The 24,524-nt window shown below is 39.3% G+C and overlaps 1 protein-coding gene across 1 annotated transcript in view; it reads left to right on the plus strand.

Annotated features, from left to right (window-relative positions):
* muc5.1 (mucin 5.1, oligomeric mucus/gel-forming) overlaps positions 1 to 24,524 on the plus strand; it is a 34,279-nt gene that overhangs the window by 8,982 nt on the left and 773 nt on the right. The window contains exons 16-47 of the mRNA XM_067380654.1: positions 118 to 212; positions 302 to 431; positions 518 to 770; positions 1,060 to 1,100; positions 1,216 to 1,313; positions 1,552 to 1,703; positions 2,574 to 2,712; positions 4,152 to 4,259; positions 4,357 to 4,536; positions 4,628 to 4,867; positions 5,071 to 5,227; positions 5,978 to 6,106; positions 6,330 to 6,692; positions 6,747 to 7,991; positions 8,049 to 8,129; positions 8,184 to 15,176; positions 15,345 to 15,493; positions 19,722 to 19,890; positions 20,026 to 20,261; positions 20,396 to 20,579; positions 20,835 to 21,024; positions 21,291 to 21,475; positions 21,598 to 21,667; positions 21,773 to 21,903; positions 22,000 to 22,031; positions 22,138 to 22,285; positions 22,486 to 22,578; positions 22,970 to 23,010; positions 23,163 to 23,282; positions 23,392 to 23,490; positions 23,588 to 23,707; positions 24,368 to 24,407. Of these exons, the coding sequence (XP_067236755.1) occupies positions 118 to 212; positions 302 to 431; positions 518 to 770; positions 1,060 to 1,100; positions 1,216 to 1,313; positions 1,552 to 1,703; positions 2,574 to 2,712; positions 4,152 to 4,259; positions 4,357 to 4,536; positions 4,628 to 4,867; positions 5,071 to 5,227; positions 5,978 to 6,106; positions 6,330 to 6,692; positions 6,747 to 7,991; positions 8,049 to 8,129; positions 8,184 to 15,176; positions 15,345 to 15,493; positions 19,722 to 19,890; positions 20,026 to 20,261; positions 20,396 to 20,579; positions 20,835 to 21,024; positions 21,291 to 21,475; positions 21,598 to 21,667; positions 21,773 to 21,903; positions 22,000 to 22,031; positions 22,138 to 22,285; positions 22,486 to 22,578; positions 22,970 to 23,010; positions 23,163 to 23,282; positions 23,392 to 23,490; positions 23,588 to 23,707; positions 24,368 to 24,407 (12,411 nt within the window). The remainder of the gene's footprint in view (positions 1 to 117; positions 213 to 301; positions 432 to 517; positions 771 to 1,059; positions 1,101 to 1,215; positions 1,314 to 1,551; positions 1,704 to 2,573; positions 2,713 to 4,151; positions 4,260 to 4,356; positions 4,537 to 4,627; positions 4,868 to 5,070; positions 5,228 to 5,977; positions 6,107 to 6,329; positions 6,693 to 6,746; positions 7,992 to 8,048; positions 8,130 to 8,183; positions 15,177 to 15,344; positions 15,494 to 19,721; positions 19,891 to 20,025; positions 20,262 to 20,395; positions 20,580 to 20,834; positions 21,025 to 21,290; positions 21,476 to 21,597; positions 21,668 to 21,772; positions 21,904 to 21,999; positions 22,032 to 22,137; positions 22,286 to 22,485; positions 22,579 to 22,969; positions 23,011 to 23,162; positions 23,283 to 23,391; positions 23,491 to 23,587; positions 23,708 to 24,367; positions 24,408 to 24,524) is intronic.

The raw sequence follows: 24,524 nt of genomic DNA on the forward strand, positions 1-24,524 counted from the left end.
TTCCATGTTACAGTGATAAATTTTCTTGACATAGTAGAAAAATGACTTTATTTTCAATTCTTCTGTGCTAAACGAAGTAAACAAATATCCTGGGTTTTTTTTCTCTCTCTCTCGTAGAGCAACTTGCGAAAGACTGGTGTTCCCGTCTCACAAACCCAAATGAAACCTTTTCTGCATGTCACTCAGAAATAAGCCCTGAGATGTACTACCAAGTAAGTCTTTGTTCGTGAAACACTCTTCTTATTTGAAATTTGCTGTGTAAATGTGTTCCTTAATGCATTCGATCTGTTTTGCTTTGCAGTGGTGCGTCTATGACACATGCAAGTGTGCAGATATTAAGAAGTGTATGTGTGCGGCCGTGTCCACCTATGCCCACGCATGTGCTGCCAAAGGAGTCGTTCTCAAGGGCTGGATGGATTCAGACCCCTGTGGTGAGAACTTTATAAAGTACACATTCAAACAAATATTTATATGTGTACTCTTACAAATTAGCCTCTGTTTGTCTCTTGCTACATAGACATGATTTCGAAGTGTCCAGGCAACATGAAGTACTCCTACAGCGTGACCACCTGTGACAACACCTGTCGCTCTCTCAGTGAACAAGATAACACCTGTCAAGGGTCCTTCACACCTGTAGACGGCTGTGTGTGTTCTGAGGGAACATATCTTAATGAAGCTGGCACCTGTGTACCTGCTCACCAGTGTCCTTGTTACTATGAGAAACAAGTCATAAAGCCATCAGGAGTGTACTACAAAGATGGTGCTAAATGGTATAAATAGCTGTTTAACATATGCATAATGTATCCTTTAACTTTTTTCTTAACACTTTTTTTACCCCCACTATTTTATTTTCAATAGCCCTGTACTGCCAAATGACAAATTCATTTCTTAAAATGACAAGCATAATAAATGCTGCCAAATGATGTTCAAATTGGTTTTAGATGTAGCATGTCCCCATATAAAATACAAAAGCATACACCCATATAACAATATTGACATGCATTATTAACACTTCATGGTGGATTTTAGTAATTCTTTGCACTGTTTTGTCAAATGCAGCACCTGTAACCTTGGCAAATTGCACTGCACCAGTCAAGCAGGTGAGCTGCAACTAGTTCTTCCAAAATACTACCTTCTAAATTCAAACGTGAGGCTTCGCTGGTATGATGTGGGCTAATTTTCGGCACCTCATCCATGTGCCTGTTGTGTTTTTAGAGTGTGTGGCTCCGAAGACATTCTTCAAATGCTCATATCCTGGAGAAAAAGGAACAGAGTGTCAGAGGACATGTGAGAAACAAGACCCAAATAACTGCGTGAGTTGGGATGCATGGATGAATGGAATACGTGAATAAGAGGATGAATGAAATGAAAAGTTATAGCAGTTCAATGACTTTCAAAAAATCCAGTTTGCTTACTCAATTTCAATTCAAATGCAGGCGTTCTTGCACCAGTTCTAAATGGCAAAAAAACCCTGACATAGATAACATGAAATGGCAAATCTGCATTGTTTGCAGGGAAAAAGTTGGCTTACCAATTTTGTCTTGTCAATAGGTGAGCACAGGGTGTGTATCAGGGTGTATGTGTCCATATGAGCTTCTGGCTGATGGCAAAGGTGGGTGTGTGCAGAAGGAAAAATGCCCCTGTACCCACAATGGAGCCAACTTTTCTCCTGGAGAGCAAGTTCAACAGGACTGTAACACCTGGTGAGCCAATCACAGCTTTTATAACCCATGTTATCATAGTGCCAACCTCTACAATACCAGTCAAAATTTTGGACACACATCTAAAAGTCGAAATAAAATGTTGAGAATAAACTTGTTAAATTTCGAGAAAAAAGTCGATAAAATGTTGAGAATAAAGTCATTAAATTACGAGAAAAAGTCGTTCAATTTCGAGAATTATGAATTTGTTCTCTTAATTTAACGTCTTTTTCCCGTAATTGAATGACTTTATTCTCATAATTTAATGACTTTATTCTCAACATTTTATCGACTTTTTTCTAGAAATTTAACATTTTTCTCATAATTTAATGAATTTGTTCTCGTAATTTAACAACTTTTTTCTCGTAATTTAATGACTTTATTCTCAACATTTTATCTCGACTTTTTTCTCGAAATTTAACGAGTTTTTTCTCATAATTTAGTGATTATATTCTTAACAATTTATTTTGACTTTTTTCCCGAAATTTAACGAATTTGTTCTCGTAATTTAACGACTTTTTTCTCGAAATTTAACTAATTTTTTCTCGTAATTTAACGACTTTTTTCTCGTAATTTAATGACTTTATTCTTAACATTTTATCTCGACTTTTTTCTTGAAATTTAAAGAGTTTTTTCTCGTAATTTAGTGATTATATTCTTAACAATTTATTTCGACTTTTTTCTCTAAATTTAACAACTTTAATCTCGAGATGGTTTTATTTTTTTATTATTGCTTGGCCCTAATCCTCTTCCGTACAAAAGCACAAAATTAAAATGAAAAAATTAAAAATAATATGAATAAATATTATACTGTACACATAATACTAAAATAACACTGGCATGAATGAATTTGTGAATTTGTCTATATTTCAGCACATGCACCAAGGGGAAGTGGATTTGTACAGAAAAGGAATGCTATGGCACCTGTACCATCTACGGTGAAGGTCATTTCAAGACTTTTGATGGCAAGAGATATTCCTTCCACGGAGACTGTGAACACACCATTGCCCATGTATGTTTGACTGTGTGGGAAAAAAAGTCATAATACAGATATCTGGCACATACCAGTCACTATTATGTCTGCAAAGGCACTAAACCCATTGATGAATAGGCTTAAAATAGAATCATATCAAAAATAGGGCTGGGTATTGACAAATTTCATAATTCTCTCTTAAAGGAACTCTGCAGTTGGTACATTACTATAACATAAGTGGTTTGTATACAAACATTTAAAGGGCTAGTTCACCCAAAAATGAAATTTTTGTCATTAATTACTCACCCTCATGTCATTACAAACCCGTAAGACCTTTGTTCATCTACAGAACATAAATTAAGATATTTTTGATGAAATCCAAGAGTTTTTTTTTTTTTTTATCTCCCATAGAAAGCAACGAAATTACCACATTCAAGGACCAGAGAAGTAGTAAAGACATCATCCACGTGACTACAGTGGTTCAATCTTAATGTTATGAAGCGACAAGAATACTTTTTGTGCACAAAAACAAAACAAAAATAATGACTTTATTCAACAATTTATTTTCTACCGTCAGTCTCCTATGCAGTGCAGCGCTTCTGTGTTTACGTCCAGACGGCATCAGTATTAGCTGATGCTATTCACGTGAACAGCACGATGCATGAGTGTGATGCTGACACAGGATACGGCCAATACTGAGTTGCGTTTTGATGTAGAACCTGGAAGCACTGAACTGCGTAAACTGTGTAGGAGACTGACAGGGTAGAAAAGAAATTGTTGAATAAAGTTGTTATTTTTGTTTTGTTTTTGCACACAAATAGTATTCTCGTTGCTTCATAACATTTAGGTTCAACCACTGTAGTCACGTTGACTTCTCTGGACCTTAAATGTAGTAATTTTGTTGCTTTCATTTCGGATTTCATCAAAAATATCTTAATTTGTAGTAATTAATGACAGAAATTTCTTTTTTGGGTGAACCCTTTAAATTGCACATAAGGCAGTTTTATCATAAGAAAGTATTAATCATTTTTAAAGGTCAGCTATGGTCAGTGAATGGCTTTCCTGAGGTACATACTGTTTTATTGACGTCTTTCTGTGGTTAAAACACTGATTGAGCGATTACATGAAACATGATACATTTGGATAAATTATACAGTATCTTTCAACATACTTTCTGTTTCATAGAACGGAATTTATTGTATACATTTTGTAATAAAAGTATCATTCTATAAGCATCCTATAAACAATGTTTAGTGAAGTTTTGTTCAACTACATCAACTGAAAATCGCGTAGCTCTTCATTAGATTTTTGCGATTTAACAATAGATATTGTTCATCAAAATGAGAACTGATTAAAAGAATGAGAAATGGATTTTTTTCAACCCAGCCCTAATGGAAAAACATCACATTTTATATAAATAAGGGGTTAATTATATGGCGCATTATAAACTGGAACATCTTTTATTATGTGTTTTCTAGGATTATTGCGATACAAACAACAATCCCTCCTTCCGGCTGGTCACAGAGAACATCCCCTGCTCCACCTCCAGCACTATCTGCTCCAAGTCCATCAATCTTTTCTTTGGGGTGAGGTTTTTTCATAGATCATAGTCAACACAAGTTTATTACTAAAGCATCCTAAAATTAAACATATATTGTGTCACTAACTATTCAAATCCCACAGAGATATGAGTTGATTTTATCCAAGGAGGACGGAATCAAAGTTGTTGAAGGCAATGGCACAGATTACAAATATCAAATCCATTCTGCGGTTCTATATGTTATCATAGAGGTCAAAGGTCTTTTGAACTTGATCTGGGACCATAAAACGAGTGTGATGATCCAACTCCATCACAAATTAAAGGTATGCATTCTTTAAAGGTACACTCATACACAAGAACTTTGTACGATTTGTTCAACTACTCACCTAAACATCCACATGACCTCTATGACAGGGCAAGGTGTGTGGACTGTGTGGAAACTTTGATGGCAATGCGAACAATGACTTCATGAAGCACAATGGAGAAGTGGTGACAGATCCAGAGGAATTTGGGAATAGCTGGAAGATGAAGTCCGACTGCCCAGATGTGATAAACGTGAAGCATCCTTGTGACGCAAATCCAAAGCGCCGTCCCTGGGCCGAAAAACAGTGCGGAATCATTCTGAGCTCTGTCTTTAAAGACTGCCATTCACCTGTAAGTAACATTTAAAAAGTTGCAAACAAATTCAAGCCTTGTTCAAGTTCTTTAAATTTTGTTTTTTTACTCATGACTTTATACTCTGTGATGCTTAGAAATGCTAAATCACTGCAATGTAATTAATGTGTGTTGCTTAGTACTTAACAACTTAATATCATGGTAAACCTTGAGGTTCTGTGTGCTGATATTCCTGTCTCTAGGTGGACTCTGGCCCATACTATGATGCCTGTGTAAGGGACACCTGTGCATGTGACAGCGGGGGTGACTGTGATTGTGTCTGTACCGCAGTGGCAGCTTATGCTACTGAATGCCGTAAAAAAAATGTTTGTGTGGCATGGAGGAGGCCAGACTTTTGTCGTAAGTTCAAATATTTCTAACATTTATTTTGCCTCTAAACATACGCTAAACTGCAACCAATGTACTTTGGAAGGAATGCATTTATAATACTCCACTGAGTGATTACAAAAAAATGTCATGTCATCCACTATAAATGAGTGTTTTTTGGCTCTTCCAGAAAATTACTCCATGGTCTTGCTAAAGCTAAATTAATAGCTAGCATTGTATTTAAATAAACACTATTATAATAATATCATTAATTATAATTATAAACAACTTTTGCATAATTCAACAAATATATAGCTTTTCTGGAAATTAGACACAAAAGAAATGTGAGTGATATTTACCCTGATTTTTTTTTTTCTTCACACAATACATGTATTCCATATCAGTGACAGATAATTGGTAACCAAGTGCAATAACATTTAAAAGGAGCAAAATTGTTGGTCATGATATAAATGACTATACAACTGAGTTGTTTTTTCTGTAAAAAATAATAAAATCATATCATTCATTTCACACAGTAAATCTATATATACTTTTATATACGGTAATATATAAAAGTATATATAGTAATTTGATAATAGTTTTTAAAATGTAATATTTATTTATTTAAAGATTGAAAGTTTTTGTCTGGAACAAGAAAACAGCAATAAAATCTACATAGAATCTACAAGACCAATTTAATATGACCCTCATTTAAAATGAACCCATAGCTAAAACAACTCTCAAATATAGACATTGTCCTGACTCAAGTGATTGTTCTTGCAGCTGTATTCTGTGACTACTACAATGCTCCGGGAGAATGTGAGTGGCACTATCAAACCTGTGGATCAACCTGCATGAAAACCTGCAAAAACCGTTCAGGAACTTGTTCTGATCAAATTCCTCAGCTTGAGGGTAAGAATTGAGCATTTTAACATATTTTTTAATATCTGCGGTATATAGTGTCCCAGAGAAAAAAACAAAACAAAAATAAAAATATATATTTAACAATTAATGCTGAATAAGATGAGGTTGACAGTATTTTAACACTACTATGTATTATAGGTACCAAAAAAACACTAAACATTTTATAATACCCATGTCCCTTTCTGTCTGTCTATTTTATTTATTCTTTTAGGTTGTTTTCTTCAGTGTCCTTTAGAGAGGCCATATTTCAGGGAGGAGACCATGGAGTGTATACCAGAGGACAGATGTGAAGACTGTTTATACGATGGGAAGGTATTTCGACGTGGATCAGTGGTTTACAACACCGCAGATGGGAATGGTGTATGTTTCACTGCTCTGTGTGATTCAAATGGGGAAATAAAACGAATTATTACTAAATGCAATGACACAGAAACAACAACTCCTTTCACTTTCACAACTACCCCTGAAACTACAACAACAACATCTACAACAGAGAGATCCACAGTAACATCCACTACTACACCAACTACTGGAACATCGACACCTACTTCAACAGAAACACCATCTACAACTAGTACAACTTCTGGTACAACAACACCCATCATCTGGTCACCATCTCCATCAACAGAGACATCCACAACCACATCCACTACTGGAACATCGACACCTACTTCAACAGAAACACCACCGACATCAACAGGAACACCATCTACAACTAGTACAACTACTGGTACAACAACACCCATCATCTGGTCACCATCTCCATCGACAGAGACATCCACAACCACATCCACTACTGGAACATCAACACCTACTTCAACAGAAACACCACCTACATCAACAGAAACACCATCTACAACTAGTACAACTACTGGTCCAACAACAACTCCCGTCTGTACTTATATTTGCACATGGTCAGATTGGATTGATGGCAACACACCCAGTACAGAGCCGGAAGGATTCGAAACCGAATCCATCAGCAGACTGTGGAATTCCGGAAAGATTACCTGTCAGAACCCCGGAGAGATTGAATGTAGGGCAGTAAATTATCCACAAAAGTCCTTGGAAAATTTGGGACAAACCGTTTATTGCAATACATCATTTGGACTGTCATGTTCAAATGAAGAAAATGCAGGTGTCATGCCACCAATTTGTTATAATTATGAAATACGTGTCAAATGTTGTAGGCCTACAGGTGATTGTGAAACTAGTACACCGACATCCACTACCTCAACAAGTACTGTAACATCAACACCTACAACTATAGTAACAACAACAACAACATCTACAACAGAAACATCCACAGTCACATCCACTACTAGACCAACTACTGAAACATCGACACCTACTTCAACAGAAACACCATCTACAACTAGTACAACTACTGGTACAACAACACCCCTCATCTGGTCACCATCTCCATCAACAGAGACATCCACAACCACATCCACTACTGGAACATCGACACCTACATCAACAGAAACACCATCTACAACTAGTACAACTACTGGTCCAACAACAACTCCCGTCTGTACTTATATTTGCACATGGTCAGATTGGATTGATGGCAACACACCCAGTACAGAGCCGGAAGGATTCGAAACCGAATCCATCAGCAGACTGTGGAATTCCGGAAAGATTACCTGTCAGAACCCCGGAGAGATTGAATGTAGGGCAGTAAATTATCCACAAAAGTCCTTGGAAAATTTGGGACAAACCGTTTATTGCAATACATCATTTGGACTGTCATGTTCAAATGAAGAAAATGCAGGTGTCATGCCACCAATTTGTTATAATTATGAAATACGTGTCAAATGTTGTAGGCCTACAGGTGATTGTGAAACTAGTACACCGACATCCACTACCTCAACAAGTACTGTAACATCAACACCTACAACTATAGTAACAACAACAACAACATCTACAACAGAAACATCCACAGTCACATCCACTACTAGACCAACTACTGAAACATCGACACCTACTTCAACAGAAACACCATCTACAACTAGTACAACTACTGGTACAACAACACCCCTCATCTGGTCACCATCTCCATCAACAGAGACATCCACAACCACATCCACTACTGGAACATCGACACCTACTTCAACAGAAACACCACCTACATCAACAGAAACACCATCTACAACTAGTACAACTACTGGTACAACAACACCCATCATCTGGTCACCATCTCCATCAACAGAGACATCCACAACCACATCCACTACTGGAACATCGACACCTACTTCAACAGAAACACCACCTACATCAACAGAAACACCATCTACAACTAGTACAACTACTGGTACAACAACACCCATCATCTGGTCACCATCTCCATCAACAGAGACATCCACAACCACATCCACTACTGGAACATCAACACCTACTTCAACAGAAACACCACCTTCATCAACAGAAACACCATCTACAACTAGTACAACTACTGGTACAACAACACCCATCATCTGGTCACCATCTCCATCAACAGAGACATCCACAACCACATCCACTACTGGAACATCAACACCTACTTCAACAGAAACACCACCTTCATCAACAGAAACACCATCTACAACTAGTACAACTACTGGTACAACAACACCCATCATCTGGTCACCATCTCCATCAACAGAGACATCCACAACCACATCCACTACTGGAACATCAACACCTACTTCAACAGAAACACCACCTTCATCAACAGAAACACCATCTACAACTAGTACAACTACTGGTACAACAACACCCATCATCTGGTCACCATCTCCATCAACAGAGACATCCACAACAACATCCACTACTGGAACATCGACACCTACTTCAACAGAAACACCACCTACATCAACAGAAACACCATCTACAACTAGTACAACTACTGGTACAACAACACCCATCATCTGGTCACCATCTCCATCAACAGAGACATCCACAACCACATCCACTACTGGAACATCGACACCTACTTCAACAGAAACACCACCGACATCAACAGGAACACCATCTACAACTAGTACAACTACTGGTACAACAACACCCATCATCTGGTCACCATCTCCATCAACAGAGACATCCACAACCACATCCACTACTGGAACATCGACACCTACTTCAACAGAAACACCACCTACATCAACAGAAACACCATCTACAACTAGTACAACTACTGTTCCAACAACAACTCCCGTCTGTACTTATATTTGCACATGGTCAGATTGGATTGATGGCAACACACCCAGTACAGAGCCGGAAGGATTCGAAACCGAATCCATCAGCAGACTGTGGAATTCCGGAAAGATTACCTGTCAGAACCCCGGAGAGATTGAATGTAGGGCAGTAAATTATCCACAAAAGTCCCTGGAAAATTTGGGACAAACCGTTTATTGCAATACATCATTTGGACTGTCATGTTCAAATGAAGAAAATGCAGATGTCATGCCACCATTTTGTTATAATTATGAAATACGTGTCAAATGTTGTAGGCCTACAGGTGATTGTGAAACTAGTACACCGACATCCACTACCTCAACAAGTACTGTAACATCAACACCTACAACTATACTAACAACAACAACAACATCTACAACAGAAACATCCACAGTCACATCCACTACTACACCAACTACTGAAACATCGACACCTACTTCAACAGAAACACCATCTACAACTAGTACAACTACTGGTCCAACAACAACTCCCGTCTGTACTTATATTTGCACATGGTCAGATTGGATTGATGGCAACACACCCAGTACAGAGCCGGAAGGATTCGAAACCGAATCCATCAGCAGACTGTGGAATTCTGGAAAGATTACCTGTCAGAACCCCGGAGAGATTGAATGTAGGGCAGTAAATTATCCACAAAAGTCCCTGGAAAATTTGGGACAAACCGTTTATTGCAATACATCATTTGGACTGTCATGTTCAAATGAAGAAAATGCAGATGTCATGCCACCATTTTGTTATAATTATGAAATACGTGTCAAATGTTGTAGGCCTACAGGTGATTGTGAAACTAGTACACCGACATCCACTACCTCAACAAGTACTGTAACATCAACACCTACAACTATAGTAACAACAACAACATCTACAACAGAGACATCCACAGTCACATCCACTACTACACCAACTACTGAAACATCGACACCTACTTCAACAGAAACACCATCTACAACTAGTACAACTACTGGTACAACAACACCCATCATCTGGTCACCATCTCCATCAACAGAGACATCCACAACCACATCCACTACTGGAACATCGACACCTACTTCAACAGAAACACCACCTACATCAACAGAAACACCATCTACAACTAGTACAACTACTGGTACAACAACACCCATCATCTGGTCACCATCTCCATCAACAGAGACATCCACAACCACATCCACTACTGGAACATCAACACCTACTTCAACAGAAACACCACCTTCATCAACAGAAACACCATCTACAACTAGTACAACTACTGGTACAACAACACCCATCATCTGGTCACCATCTCCATCAACAGAGACATCCACAACCACATCCACTACTGGAACATCAACACCTACTTCAACAGAAACACCACCTTCATCAACAGAAACACCATCTACAACTAGTACAACTACTGGTACAACAACACCCATCATCTGGTCACCATCTCCATCAACAGAGACATCCACAACAACATCCACTACTGGAACATCGACACCTACATCAACAGAAACACCACCGACATCAACAGAAACACCATCTACAACTAGTACATCTACTGGTACAACAACACCCATCATCTGGTCACCATCTCCATCAACAGAGGCATCCACAATCACATCCACTACTGGAACATCGACACCTACTTCAACAGAAACACCACCTACATCAACAGAAACACCATCTACAACTAGTACAACTACTGGTACAACAACACCCATCATCTGGTCACCATCTCCATCAACAGAGACATCCACAACCACATCCACTACTGGAACATCGACTCCTACATCAACAGAAACACCACCTACATCAACAGAAACACCATCTACAACTAGTACAAGTACTGGTACAACAACACCCATCATCTGGTCACCATCTCCATCAACAGAGACATCCACAACAACATCCACTACTGGAACATCGACACCTACTTCAACAGAAACACCACTTACATCAACAGAAACACCATCTACAACTAGTACAACTACTGGTACAACAACACCCATCATCTGGTCACCATCTCCATCAACAGAGACATCCACAACCACATCCACTACTGGAACATCGACACCTACTTCAACAGAAACACCACCTACATCAACAGAAACACCATCTACAACTAGTACAACTACTGGTACAACAACTCCCGTCTGTACTTATATTTGCACATGGTCAGATTGGATTGATGGCAACACACCCAGTACAGAGCCGGAAGGATTCGAAACCGAATCCATCAGCAGACTGTGGAATTCTGGAAAGATTACCTGTCAGAACCCCGGAGAGATTGAATGTAGGGCAGTAAATTATCCACAAAAGTCCCTGGAAAATTTGGGACAAACCGTTTATTGCAATACATCATTTGGACTGTCATGTTCAAATGAAGAAAATGCAGATGTCATGCCACCATTTTGTTATAATTATGAAATACGTGTCAAATGTTGTAGGCCTACAGGTGATTGTAAAACTAGTACACCGACATCCACTACCTCAACAAGTACTGTAACATCAACACCTACTTCAACAGAAACACCATCTACAACTAGTACAACTACTGGTACAACAACACCCATCATCTGGTCACCATCTCCATCAACAGAGACATCCACAACCACATCCACTACTGGAACATCAACACCTACTTCAACAGAAACACCACCTTCATCAACAGAAACACCATCTACAACTAGTACAACTACTGGTACAACAACACCCATCATCTGGTCACCATCTCCATCAACAGAGACATCCACAACAACATCCACTACAGGAACATCGACACCTACTTCAACAGAAACACCACCTACATCAACAGAAACACCATCTACAACTAGTACAACTACTGGTACAACAACACCCATCATCTGGTCACCATCTCCATCAACAGAGACATCCACAACCACATCCACTACTGGAACATCGACTCCTACATCAACAGAAACACCACCTACATCAACAGAAACACCATCTACAACTAGTACAAGTACTGGTACAACAACACCCATCATCTGGTCACCATCTCCATCAACAGAGACATCCACAACAACATCCACTACTGGAACATCGACACCTACTTCAACAGAAACACCACTTACATCAACAGAAACACCATCTACAACTAGTACAACTACTGGTACAACAACACCCATCATCTGGTCACCATCTCCATCAACAGAGACATCCACAACCACATCCACTACTGGAACATCGACACCTACTTCAACAGAAACACCACCTACATCAACAGAAACACCATCTACAACTAGTACAACTACTGGTACAACAACTCCCGTCTGTACTTATATTTGCACATGGTCAGATTGGATTGATGGCAACACACCCAGTACAGAGCCTGAAGGATTCGAAACCGAATCCATCAGCAGACTGTGGAATTCTGGAAAGATTACCTGTCAGAACCCCGGAGAGATTGAATGTAGGGCAGTAAATTATCCACAAAAGTCCCTGGAAAATTTGGGACAAACCGTTTATTGTAATACATCATTTGGACTGTCATGTTCAAATGAAGAAAATGCAGATGTCATGCCACCATTTTGTTATAATTATGAAATACGTGTCAAATGTTGTAGGCCTACAGGTGATTGTAAAACTAGTACACCGACATCCACTACCTCAACAAGTACTGTAACATCAACACCTACTTCAACAGAAACACCATCTACAACTAGTACAACTACTGGTACAACAACACCCATCATCTGGTCACCATCTCCATCAACAGAGACATCCACAACCACATCCACTACTGGAACATCAACACCTACTTCAACAGAAACACCACCTTCATCAACAGAAACACCATCTACAACTAGTACAACTACTGGTACAACAACACCCATCATCTGGTCACCATCTCCATCAACAGAGACATCCACAACAACATCCACTACAGGAACATCGACACCTACTTCAACAGAAACACCACCTACATCAACAGAAACACCATCTACAACTAGTACAACTACTGGTACAACAACACCCATCATCTGGTCACCATCTCCATCAACAGAGACATCCACAACCACATCCACTACTGGAACATCGACACCTACTTCAACAGAAACACCACCTACATCAACAGAAACACCATCTACAACTAGTACAACTACTGGTACAACAACACCCATCATCTGGTCACCATCTCCATCAACAGAGACATCCACAACCACATCCACTACTGGAACATCGACACCTACTTCAACAGAAACACTTCCTACATCAACAGAAACACCATCTACAACTAGTACAACTACTGGTACAACAACACCCATCATCTGGTCACCATCTCCATCAACAGAGACACCCACAACAATATCCACTACTGGAACATCAACACCTACTTCAACAGAAACACCACCTACATCAACAGAAACACCATCTACAACTAGTACAACTACTGGTACAACAACACCCATCATCTGGTCACCATCTCCATCAACAGAGACATCCACAATCACATCCACTACTGGAACATCGACACCTACTTCAACAGAAACACCACCTACATCAACAGAAACACCATCTACAACTAGTACAACTACTGGTACAACAACACCCATCATCTGGTCACCATCTCCATCAACAGAGACATCCACAACAATATCCACTACTGGAACATCGACACCTACTTCAACAGAAACACCACCTACATCAACAGAAACACCATCTACAACTAGTACAACTATTGGTACAACAACACCCATCATCTGGTCACCATCTCCATCAACAGAGACATCCACAATAACATCCACTACTGGAACATCGACACCTACTTCAACAGAAACACCACTTACATCAACAGAAACACCGTCTACAACTAGTACAACTACTGGTACAACAACACCCATCACCTGGTCACCAACTCCATCAACAGAGACATCCACAACAACATCCACTACTGGAACATCGACACCTACTTCAACAGAAACACCACCTACATCAACAGAAACACCATCTACAACTAGTACAAGTACTGGTACAACAACACCCATCATCTGGTCACCATCTCCATCAACAGAGACATCCACAACAATATCCACTACTGGAACATCGACACCTACTTCAACAGAAACACCACCTACATCTACAGAAACACCACTTACATCAACAGAAACACCACTTACATCAACAGAAACACCATCTACAACTAGTACAACTACTGGTACAACAACACCCATCATCTGGTCACCATCTCCATCAACAGAGACATCCACAGCAACATCCACTACTGAAACATCGACTCCTACATCAACAGAAACACCACCTACATCAACAGAAACACCATCTACAACTAGTACAACTACAGGTACAACAACACCCATCATCTGGTCACCATCTCCATCAACAGAGACATCCACAACCACATCCACTACTGGAACATCGACTCCTACATCAACAGAAACACCACCTACATCAACAGAAACACCATCTACAACTAGTACAACTACAGGTACAACAACCCCCATCATCTGGTCACCATCTCCATCAACAGAGACATCCACAACCACATCCACTACTGGAACATCGACTCCTACATCAACAGAAACACCATCTACAACTAGTACAACTACTGGTACAACAACACCCATCGTCTGGTCACCATCTACATCAACAGAGACATCCACTTTTACTACACCAACTACTGTATCAATGACACCTACGTCTACAATAACACCTAAAACTAGTACAACTACTGGCAAAACTAAACCCACTTCAACAAAATCATCTACAAGTGATATCATTGTATCTGTAGGGCCACCTACCACCAGTCCTGTCACCGCATCACAGCAATGTAACTGCACATATTTAAATAAAACATTCTCAAAAGGTAAGTGCTACTTTAACACCAATCATTCAAATTTTTCAGCTTTCTGAATTTACACTTATTCTAATTCTTGTGCATGTGTATATTACCTTTACCTTACATTAAATTCAGGTTCCACTTATGTTAAAAATATATTATTGTTTACCTCCCTTGCACGTTCATTTATTATAGGTTCAAGAATATATAATCAAACGGATAAAGCGGGTTGGTGCTTCTCTGCCTACTGCAACTCCTCTTGTGGTATTGTGGTAACGTCTCAGCCATGCGTAACCACTAAACCTACAACTCCAAATAATGACTGTACAAATATCAGCAAAAAGGTAATTTAATAAGAGTACAGCTGAAGTGCACTTAGGCAGTAACACATGTACAATTTCTACAAAATTTCTGCATTCATTTTTTTTTTTTTTTAAATGAACAATAACACAATAGCCCGTAACGGTTATGTAATATGATAATATCTGTTGTAATACAACACTAAATTAATTTCATTCCATATAACTGTTAGATGACTGGAGTATTAATTGAGAAGTATTGTATAGTTATTTTGGTGCAACTTTGCACGATCAGCAAGGTGCATGAAATAAAAATAAAGCTATTTTTGGACAATACCAGCAACACCTGTGACATCAAGGTGTCAGAATAAACAAAAGATGGAGTTGAAAGAGTAATGTTTTATTTTGCCAATGCGTTTCGGCGCACAGGCCTTCATCAGGGCTAAAAGACTACAGGTGTGTATAGGTTCCTTTAAATACAGAGGAAAAAATCAAACTTGCAACACACTATACGTGTGTTTGTTGTTATTTGCTTACATTAAAAAACAATTTTTATATATATAGTTGCAATCAAAATTATTCAACCCCCTTAACCTGCAAGACATTTTGCTGCTGAGAGCAACATTTTATGAAAACAGTTCATTAAAGGCATCAGTAAACTATTATAATACACATGAGTAACAAGCCATTTTGGCAAAGATGGTGATGCTTTCGGTGCAGAGACTGAAGCTTGATGATCAATGGACTTTCCTACAGGACAGAGTATCTACTTAAGCTTGGTTCATGGATCAGTCGTAGAATGTTCCTGAGTGGCCTGTACAGTCTTCAGATTTAAATCTCATTTAAAATATTTGGTGGAATTTGTAGAAAGCAGTTGTAACATGGAAACCAAAGGCTATCAGTGATCTGGAAGCTTTTTCAAGTGAGGAATGGTCCAAGAGAGGTCAAGAGAGGTACAAGATTGCAGTAGAGAGGTGACAGAAGCTTCTAAGAACATACAGGCAGCATTTATTGGAGGTTATAAAGATTAAAGATTCTGCACAAAATAATCTTTTAGCCCTGATGAAGGCTTGTGCGGCGAAACACGATGGCAAAATAAAAAAAACATTACTCTTTCAGGTCCATCTTTTTTTATATTCTGACCCCTTCATGTCAAAAGTGTTCCCTTTAAAAGGCTACACTCTAAGCTGCGCTTTATTCAGCGCTATGGGAACGTGTTTTAGTCGTGACCAGCTGTGAATACATGTGTAAAACAACGTCAATGAAATTGACCTATATTTATAGCTTTGTGTGACGTCATTGGAATGTGTCGTAGCGAGGCTATAATTAGATGATCCACCTGTGCATCAGCAGGTCTTTTGTCTTCAGAGACCATACTGTGAAGTGTGTGTGTGAAGCAGCTCTGCTCAAACTCTTTCCTTCCTTCATTACTTTGTTAAGAGTTAGATTTGACAGGCAGTGCGCAGAACTTTCTCTCCCTTTGTTCCTTTTTCAACTCTGTCTGACAAGTGAAAAGTGGACACACATATATGATATATATTATATATTTGAGAGAAAGTCTTCGCTGAACAAAGCAAACGGTGTGTGTCTCCGTGTTTGCGGTCCATCTCCGAATCGGACACACACCAGTATTGTTTTGTTTGTTTGGGGAAGAGCACGCTGCCCTTGCGTTGTAACAGGGCGAGTGTGAGCATTGTGAATGTTCACAGTTAAAGTGCTTCGTGTTCGCTTTGCTTATTTAAAAAGGGGCAGCACCCACAATGTGTTCGTGGGGCTTGCGTGGCAATCTGGCTGAGGAGCGAGAGACCGGTTTATACTTTATTGCTCTCATTTTCTCTCCGGATCGCAATGTCCTTTACCGAGACCGAAGCGTGCTCCGGCGCTTCTTCGGCTTGGGCAGAGGACAATTAGTGTTTTCCATTGGAAGGGAATATGAGTTTGTCTCTGAGCTTTCCTCCTGTGATAAAGCGAAAGTGAACTGCTCTGGGCAGTCATTCAAACAGTGACACAAGCAGACCCCAAACATTTCTAATATAAATGTGTTTTGCACCCGTGACGTCGACTCGATCGACTATCGCGGGTGCAAAGGCACGCGTTTTTATGATGCTGCCTCAGATCGGAGAGACGCTTGCATGCCATCTCTCCCCTGGGGGCGCATCATCAGAGGCGTTTCACAGCGAGTCGGGCTGGTACTGCGCTGTACACAATGGCTGAGTTAAAGGCATATCAGACTGATCTATGAAAGTTTTAAGCACAGCCTTTCATTAAGACCGTGTTTACTTGTCTGGTAATTGGCTGCATTAAATTCTGAGGAATTTATTAAGTGAAATGGCCTTATAATATATGATATATAATATGCATATATAAGCAAAATAAATAGGTTATCCATGACGTTAACTCGTTCATGGGTAAAACCTTATTTTTCTTGTGCCTTTCTGCCTTCAATGTCAACTTATTTGACTATCGTGGGTGCAAGGGCATGTGATTTAAACAGGGATGCTCCAGTTTGAAGAGACACTTGCGAACTATCTCTTCTCTGGAGCCCATAGTCACTGAAAGAGACAGCACTCCCCACCAAACTATGCATAATAACATCCATACTGGTGGGAAGGTGTTTTGATCAGTGTATCAGACTGGTACTGCTGCACATTATGGCAGTGTTGCAGTTGGACCAGGCTGACCTGCTAAGAAGGCTATGGCGAGTTGTGCTTCCCCTTATAAATCTAGGGACCAGCTCGTCACATTCAGCAGCCTCATAATATCTAACACCCGCCCTTTCTCAATATCTTCACGTAAAAACCCTCCTTCCCCGCTAAACTGCTACAGTTCTGGACTTCTTGCAGGGAAAATTATTGACAGGTACATGCCCCGCCACTCTCAGGGTTAATGTAGCTGCTCTCACGGCTTGCCACGCTCTGATTGACAGAGTGCCTTTTGGGCAAGCATGTCCTGCTCTCTCGCTTCATTCGAGGAGCTAGGCGGCTTTAGCCTCCTTCTAGAACCAGGATCCCTTCATGGGACCTAGCAATAGTCCTAGAGGGCCTGGTTGAGACCCCCTTTGAACCGTTAGAGTAAGTTTCTGACAAGCTGTTAACTCTAAAATGGTTTTTCTTATGGCTATACCTTCTCTCAAAAGAATTGGGGATTTGCAGGCTCTGTCCATTGTGCCATCCTGCTTAGACTTTGCCCCAGGAATGGTGAAAGCTATTTTGCATCCTCATCCTGACTATCTGCCTAAGGTTCCTTTCTCGAACTTGCATCTGTTCACTATTGAAGCCTTCTGCCCTCCACCGTTCCCAAAGCCGGATCAGGAGAGACTTCACAGACTGTGTCCAATCTGTGCTCTTCAGACTTATGTCCACCGCACCAGACAATGGCGTTAAGTCAGAGCAACTGTTTGTTTGTCATGGTGGCCATAACAGGGGTGCAGCCGCCACTAAACAGACCATGTCACTTTGGGTGAGAGATGCTATTGCCCTTGCTTATGAGGCGTGTGGTCATACTTCGCCAACAGGCATCAGGGCTCATTTCACCAGGAGAGTTGCCTCTTCTAGAGCTTTGGCAGGGGGTGCCCCCTTACAAAATGTTTGTGATGCGGCAGGTTGGTCCTCTCCGCACACATTCATAAGGTTTTATAGTTTGGATGTTCATGTTACTCCGGACTCTCATGTCCTTGAGTCGACATCGCAAGCTAGTGTCTGAGACTCTCTGTGTTTGTGACACACTTCACAGCCAGGGGGTCCGGACACACGGTGCGGCGGCGTGGGTATTCTCGTTCCCATAGCGCTGAATAAAGTGCAGCTTAGAGTGTAGCCTTTGAAAGGGGACGCCCCGGGTTACTTCACTGTAACCCTGTTCCCTGAAAAGGCGGGAACGAGAAGCTGCACTTCTTTGCCACACTGAGATGTCCCTGGTCTGCTCTTCAGACAAAATATCTGCTGATGCACAGGTGGATCATCTAATTATAGCCTCGCTACGACGCATTCCAATGACGTCACGCAAGGCTATAAATATAGGTCAATTTCACTGACGTAGTTTTACACATATATTCACAGCTGGTCATGACTAAAAGACGTTCCCGCAGCGCTGAATAAAGCGCAGCTTCACGTTCCCGCCTTTTCAGGGACCAGGGTTACAGTGAAGTAACCCGGGGCGTTCCTGGTATTGTCCAAAAATGGAGTATTAATTGGTAAGAAAAAGAAAGAATACCTGAAATTAACTATAATAATTTTTCTTATTAATCTCTGTTTATTAATATGATTGTGTCATCCAGCATATGGAGTCCTGGATTGAAAACTGCAAAAACAATACATGCAAAAATGGCAAAGTCACCTCAGTTCCTCTACAGTGTGGCAATTTTACCATACCTAAATGTACTAATGGAATGAAAGCTAAGATGGTGTCTTATAACAATGGCTGCTGCTCCAAGTATGAGTGTGCATGTAAGTTTAAGTCTTGCTCATGGACATTTCATTAATATGAAATATTTATATTAAGTAATTTTCATTATTCTAAAAAATAAACAATTGTCCTAGCCATTGCCTTATGTTTACATTTGGTGTAACTTGGTTTGACAGGTAAATGCAGTGGCTGGGGTGACCCACATTACAAAATGTTTGATGGAACATACTATGCTTTCCAAGGAAACTGCACTTATGTTTTGTTCCAAGAAATCATCCCAAGATACAATATCAGTGTCCATGTTAAAAACTATTATTGTGATATTAAAAATAATCTCGCCTGCCCAGAGTATGTGATTGTGTACTACAAATCCTATAAAATCAAGCTGACAAGCAACACTAAAGAGGTCCAGGTATGTCTTACTTTCAAATCAATTGGATGCAAAAGTACTCAAAATTTCACATCAAATCATAACACATTGCAAAATAACACTGTACTCTAGAAAACAATTTTAGTCATAACTCAGAAAGACTTTGTTTCACACAGGTCTATGTTAATGATGAAGAGAAACAACTAACTTACATTAATGACCAATTCTTCATCACCACCTCCGGCATGGCAGTAGTTGTGAACATCACTGAAATCAAAGTTGATATTTTGGTCAATCATCAAGGCTTTGAGATCAATCTCCCATTCTCCATGTTCCAAGGCAATACAGAAGGACAGTGCGGTAAGTACAGATCAGAGATCTCTTGTTGCAACAAATAAAGCCTTAAATTTGTTTTCTGTCTGTGAAATGTGTACAAAGTAGAATATGTGTCAGTTTCATTTCATGTTTACTAATGCGAGAAATAAATTCGATTTTCAATAACTGTAACCGAACTTTAATTAATTAACTATAAATACATTTATTTTGAATTGTTCCATTACTTCATCTCTGTATATCCAGATTTATATCCAGTATAATTAAGGTTACATTTTTCAGGGGTTTGCGACAACAACCGTGCAAATGACTGCACACGTCCTGATGGACAAATCGATAAATCGTGTGAAAACATGGCACAGCTTTGGAATGTCACACAATGCAAAACTCCTACACCTCCAACTCCACCTCCATATTCAACTACACCTTCGACACCCTGCATCCCCAGGATTTGTGAGCTCATCAAGGGCGAGTAAGGAAAAGCCAAAAATTTTAATCACTTGGTAACACCAATTAGTACAAAGTGTTTCCCTTTTAAATGTATACGCCACCCAAAAAATTAAAACTGTTATTTACTCACTCTTAAGTTGTTCCAAACATATTAAATTTTCTTTATTCTGTGGGAAAATTAGAAGAAGAACAAAAGTCATACAAGTTTGGAACAACATCATGATGAGTAAAAGATGGCATTTTGGGGTGAACTGTCCCTTTAAGAATTTTGCATTTGTTTCCTCACAGTATCTTTGCGAAATGCCATGGGGTCGTTCCTTATGAAAGTTATTATGAGGCATGCAAATATGATGTGTGCCACATGAGAAAGAACTCTATTGGTTGTACCAGTTTGGAAGCGTATGCTCAGCTATGTGGCAAGGAGGGTGTCTGTGTGGACTGGAGAACAGCAGCTGAACTCAATAAAACATGTGGTAAGTAGAATGAACCTAACCATTTAGACTGTACTTTAAAGCTGGTTATCTTGCGTACACATTTTAATATATAATGTACATGAGAGGACCTGAAATATGATTGTCATTGGTTTCTATAACAGATTACAAGTGTCCCAGTCACAAAGTCTACAAGGCATGTGGACCTAAAGTAGAAAAAACCTGCAGTACAAGGTAATCTCACTCTACAATACTCCAAATCCACAAAACAACAGTCCTTAATAAGAGCTGGAATTATAATACTTCATGTCTGATGTGCTTCTATTAACTCACAACTAGGTACAATGATTTATTTGTGGAGAAAGACTGTCAAAACAGCAACTGTCAGCAAACATTCATGGAAGGATGTTTCTGTCCTGATAACACATATCAAGTTAGTTCAATGACAGACAACTGTACGGCTTACTGCGGTAAGACATGTTGCTTCATTTACTTTCTCTGTTTGCTAAATTAATGCACCTTCATGTCCTGTTTTCATTGATTTGGTTTTTATTTCCTCCATGTAGACTGCATCGGTCCTGATGGATTACCTAGATTGGTATGTATAGACAAAACAAGATATTTTGAAAAATATTTCAAGACAATGTTGTACAAAGCATTTGCAATTCATAATCACCATGATTCCTAACCATCATCTACTTTAGCCTGGGGATACATGGATCATGGGCTGTTCTGAATACACATGCTCCAATGAGACTTTTGGTATTAAAACTATGCCTGTCGGGTGTCCGCTCGAAAAGCCCTGTGGACCGGAACAAAAAAGAATAATTGAAAACTGCTGCCCAATCTGCGGTGAGCCAAGATTAAACATGTTCGATGGTGCATCATTACAAGCTAGATAATGAATTTGCAACACTTACTAAAAAATGATTCTGCTAATAAAACTCATTGTCTGCATTGTTTTATCACACAATTTACAATTAGTGAACTAACTGTACATAAATGCACTCAAAAATCAATTAAAAGGATTCCCAATTTCTCAACCCATTTAGTGTGTGATCTCGAGGTGTGTCTTCAGAAGAAATGTGATGTAGGATTTGAGTTATCAGCAAATAAATCTGAAGACAGTTGCTGTTCACCCTGTGGTAAGTCTCAGATACATTTCTGTGGTCTTAAATCTTAAACATAATTACTCAGATTTTGTTTTTGTGAGTAACTTTTGAGTCCATGTTTTAAATTTCCACAATAATACAATCTAAAGAAAAACTTGGGATATGAGATAAACTGCCAGTTCTGCATGTTAAAAGGACATGGTAATAAGGGCAATATCAGCTCAAAGTAGTAGTGTAATGTAATTATGTTATTATGTAATTATGTTCACTGTGATAATGCTAAATAATATTATTGTGAGATTAATATTTTATCTAACCATATGATGAAGACAGGAAAATGCACTGCACAACTGAAATGACCCTACTAGATTAGCCTTAAATATTATTGAAATGACTTATAAAAATTGATTTTTCTGATTTTCAGTGCCCAAAGATGTCTGTGTGTACAATAACACTGAGTACCAGGTGAGCCACTGGGTTCATTTGTTCACATTAATAAAGTAAATTTGGGTAAATCCTGGTATTTAAAATGGAGTAAAAGGAAATACTGTAAAAAGGAAATAGTGATACTTTTTCACACTTTTTTGACTTTGTAATCTCTCTGTTCGTCCTTCTAGCCTGGAGCTAAAATCACCCCTGAGCCTTGTATCGAATGTGACTGTCAAATGGATAAAGACCCAAACACTAAACTGCACAGTGTCAGTTGTGTTCATAAAATATGTCCAACTTGCTCTAAGGTAATAATGACAGTTTTTGTGTGTGAACCATCATTTTATCTAGTCATTGTTTGGAAACTTGTAAATTATAAGAATATAATAAACTATTAATGTGTTTTTGTACTCCAAGGGCTATGAGAATGTGAAACATAAAGGAGAGTGCTGTGGAACATGCAAGCAAAATGCCTGTATTTATACTGCGTCAGACAACACCACACATACTCTGAAGGTACAAAGTCAAACTGTCCTTTACAATTTCAGTTCACCAGATAAATTATCTGCTCTACTCTTTGATCCTCATGTAGCCAATCTTTTTTTTTTCATAGGATCGAGAGAGCATCAACTACCAATGTGAAAGTGTGACCTGTTATCAAGTCAATGGCACGTTTATGATAGAGAAGACCTTGACAAGCTGCCCTGACATTGATCCAGAAGACTGTGTGACCGTGGGTTCAATATCTTAAGCAAAAGTTGATGCTTTTTTTGTTTGTGGCTATTGCTACCTTCTTATACTAAGAGCCAGATTTACTAAATGGGGCAAATTAGCATGAGAAAATATTTCTGTTCTCTGCGGTGTCTCCTCTTAGCAGCAACAATTGCAGCCATGTCGCAAAATGGGTTAAGACAGGCTTTTTTTGGGCGTTAAATAATGCCACAAGTCCCAGTAAATTGACTAGCGCAAACATTAGTAAATCACGTTGCGTGATTCATTTCAATACTTTCCTCCCATAAATTTTGCGTCTGAAAGGGAAACTCCCACAGATGCATAAGCAATAAGGTTAGCCGCAAAACAACTCAGTCCATGCCTTTTCAGCACTAATTTTACACTGCGTGTCTTTAGTAAATACAGAGAGTAGTTTTTTTACGCTAAAAGAGGGTTTGCGCTGACGCAAGCTGTTAGTAGATATGGCCCTTAAAGGCTAAGTTCACCCAAAAACTAAAAAAAGTGTCATCAATTATTCACCCTTATGTTGTTCCAAACCTGTAAGACTTAAGTTCAGCTTTGAAACTTCAAATGAAGATATTTTAAATGAAATCAGAGATTTCTGTCTAAGAACTAAGAACGTCACACTGATGTTTAAACCTTTCTGTATTTGTCTGAACAGGGAACACTGACACTTGATGCAGATGGATGTTGCAATACATGTAAGAAATTGTTTCCTTGTTCAAAATATCCTGATTGTCCTTATCTATGAATCACAAGCAGAACTAGGGTTCATTGTAAATGGTCACATTCAGTATAATGCAGCATTTTACACAAGA

The sequence above is a fragment of the Chanodichthys erythropterus genome, chromosome 24 (genome assembly GCF_024489055.1).
Source record: "Chanodichthys erythropterus isolate Z2021 chromosome 24, ASM2448905v1, whole genome shotgun sequence".
NCBI lineage: Eukaryota > Metazoa > Chordata > Actinopteri > Cypriniformes > Xenocyprididae > Chanodichthys > Chanodichthys erythropterus.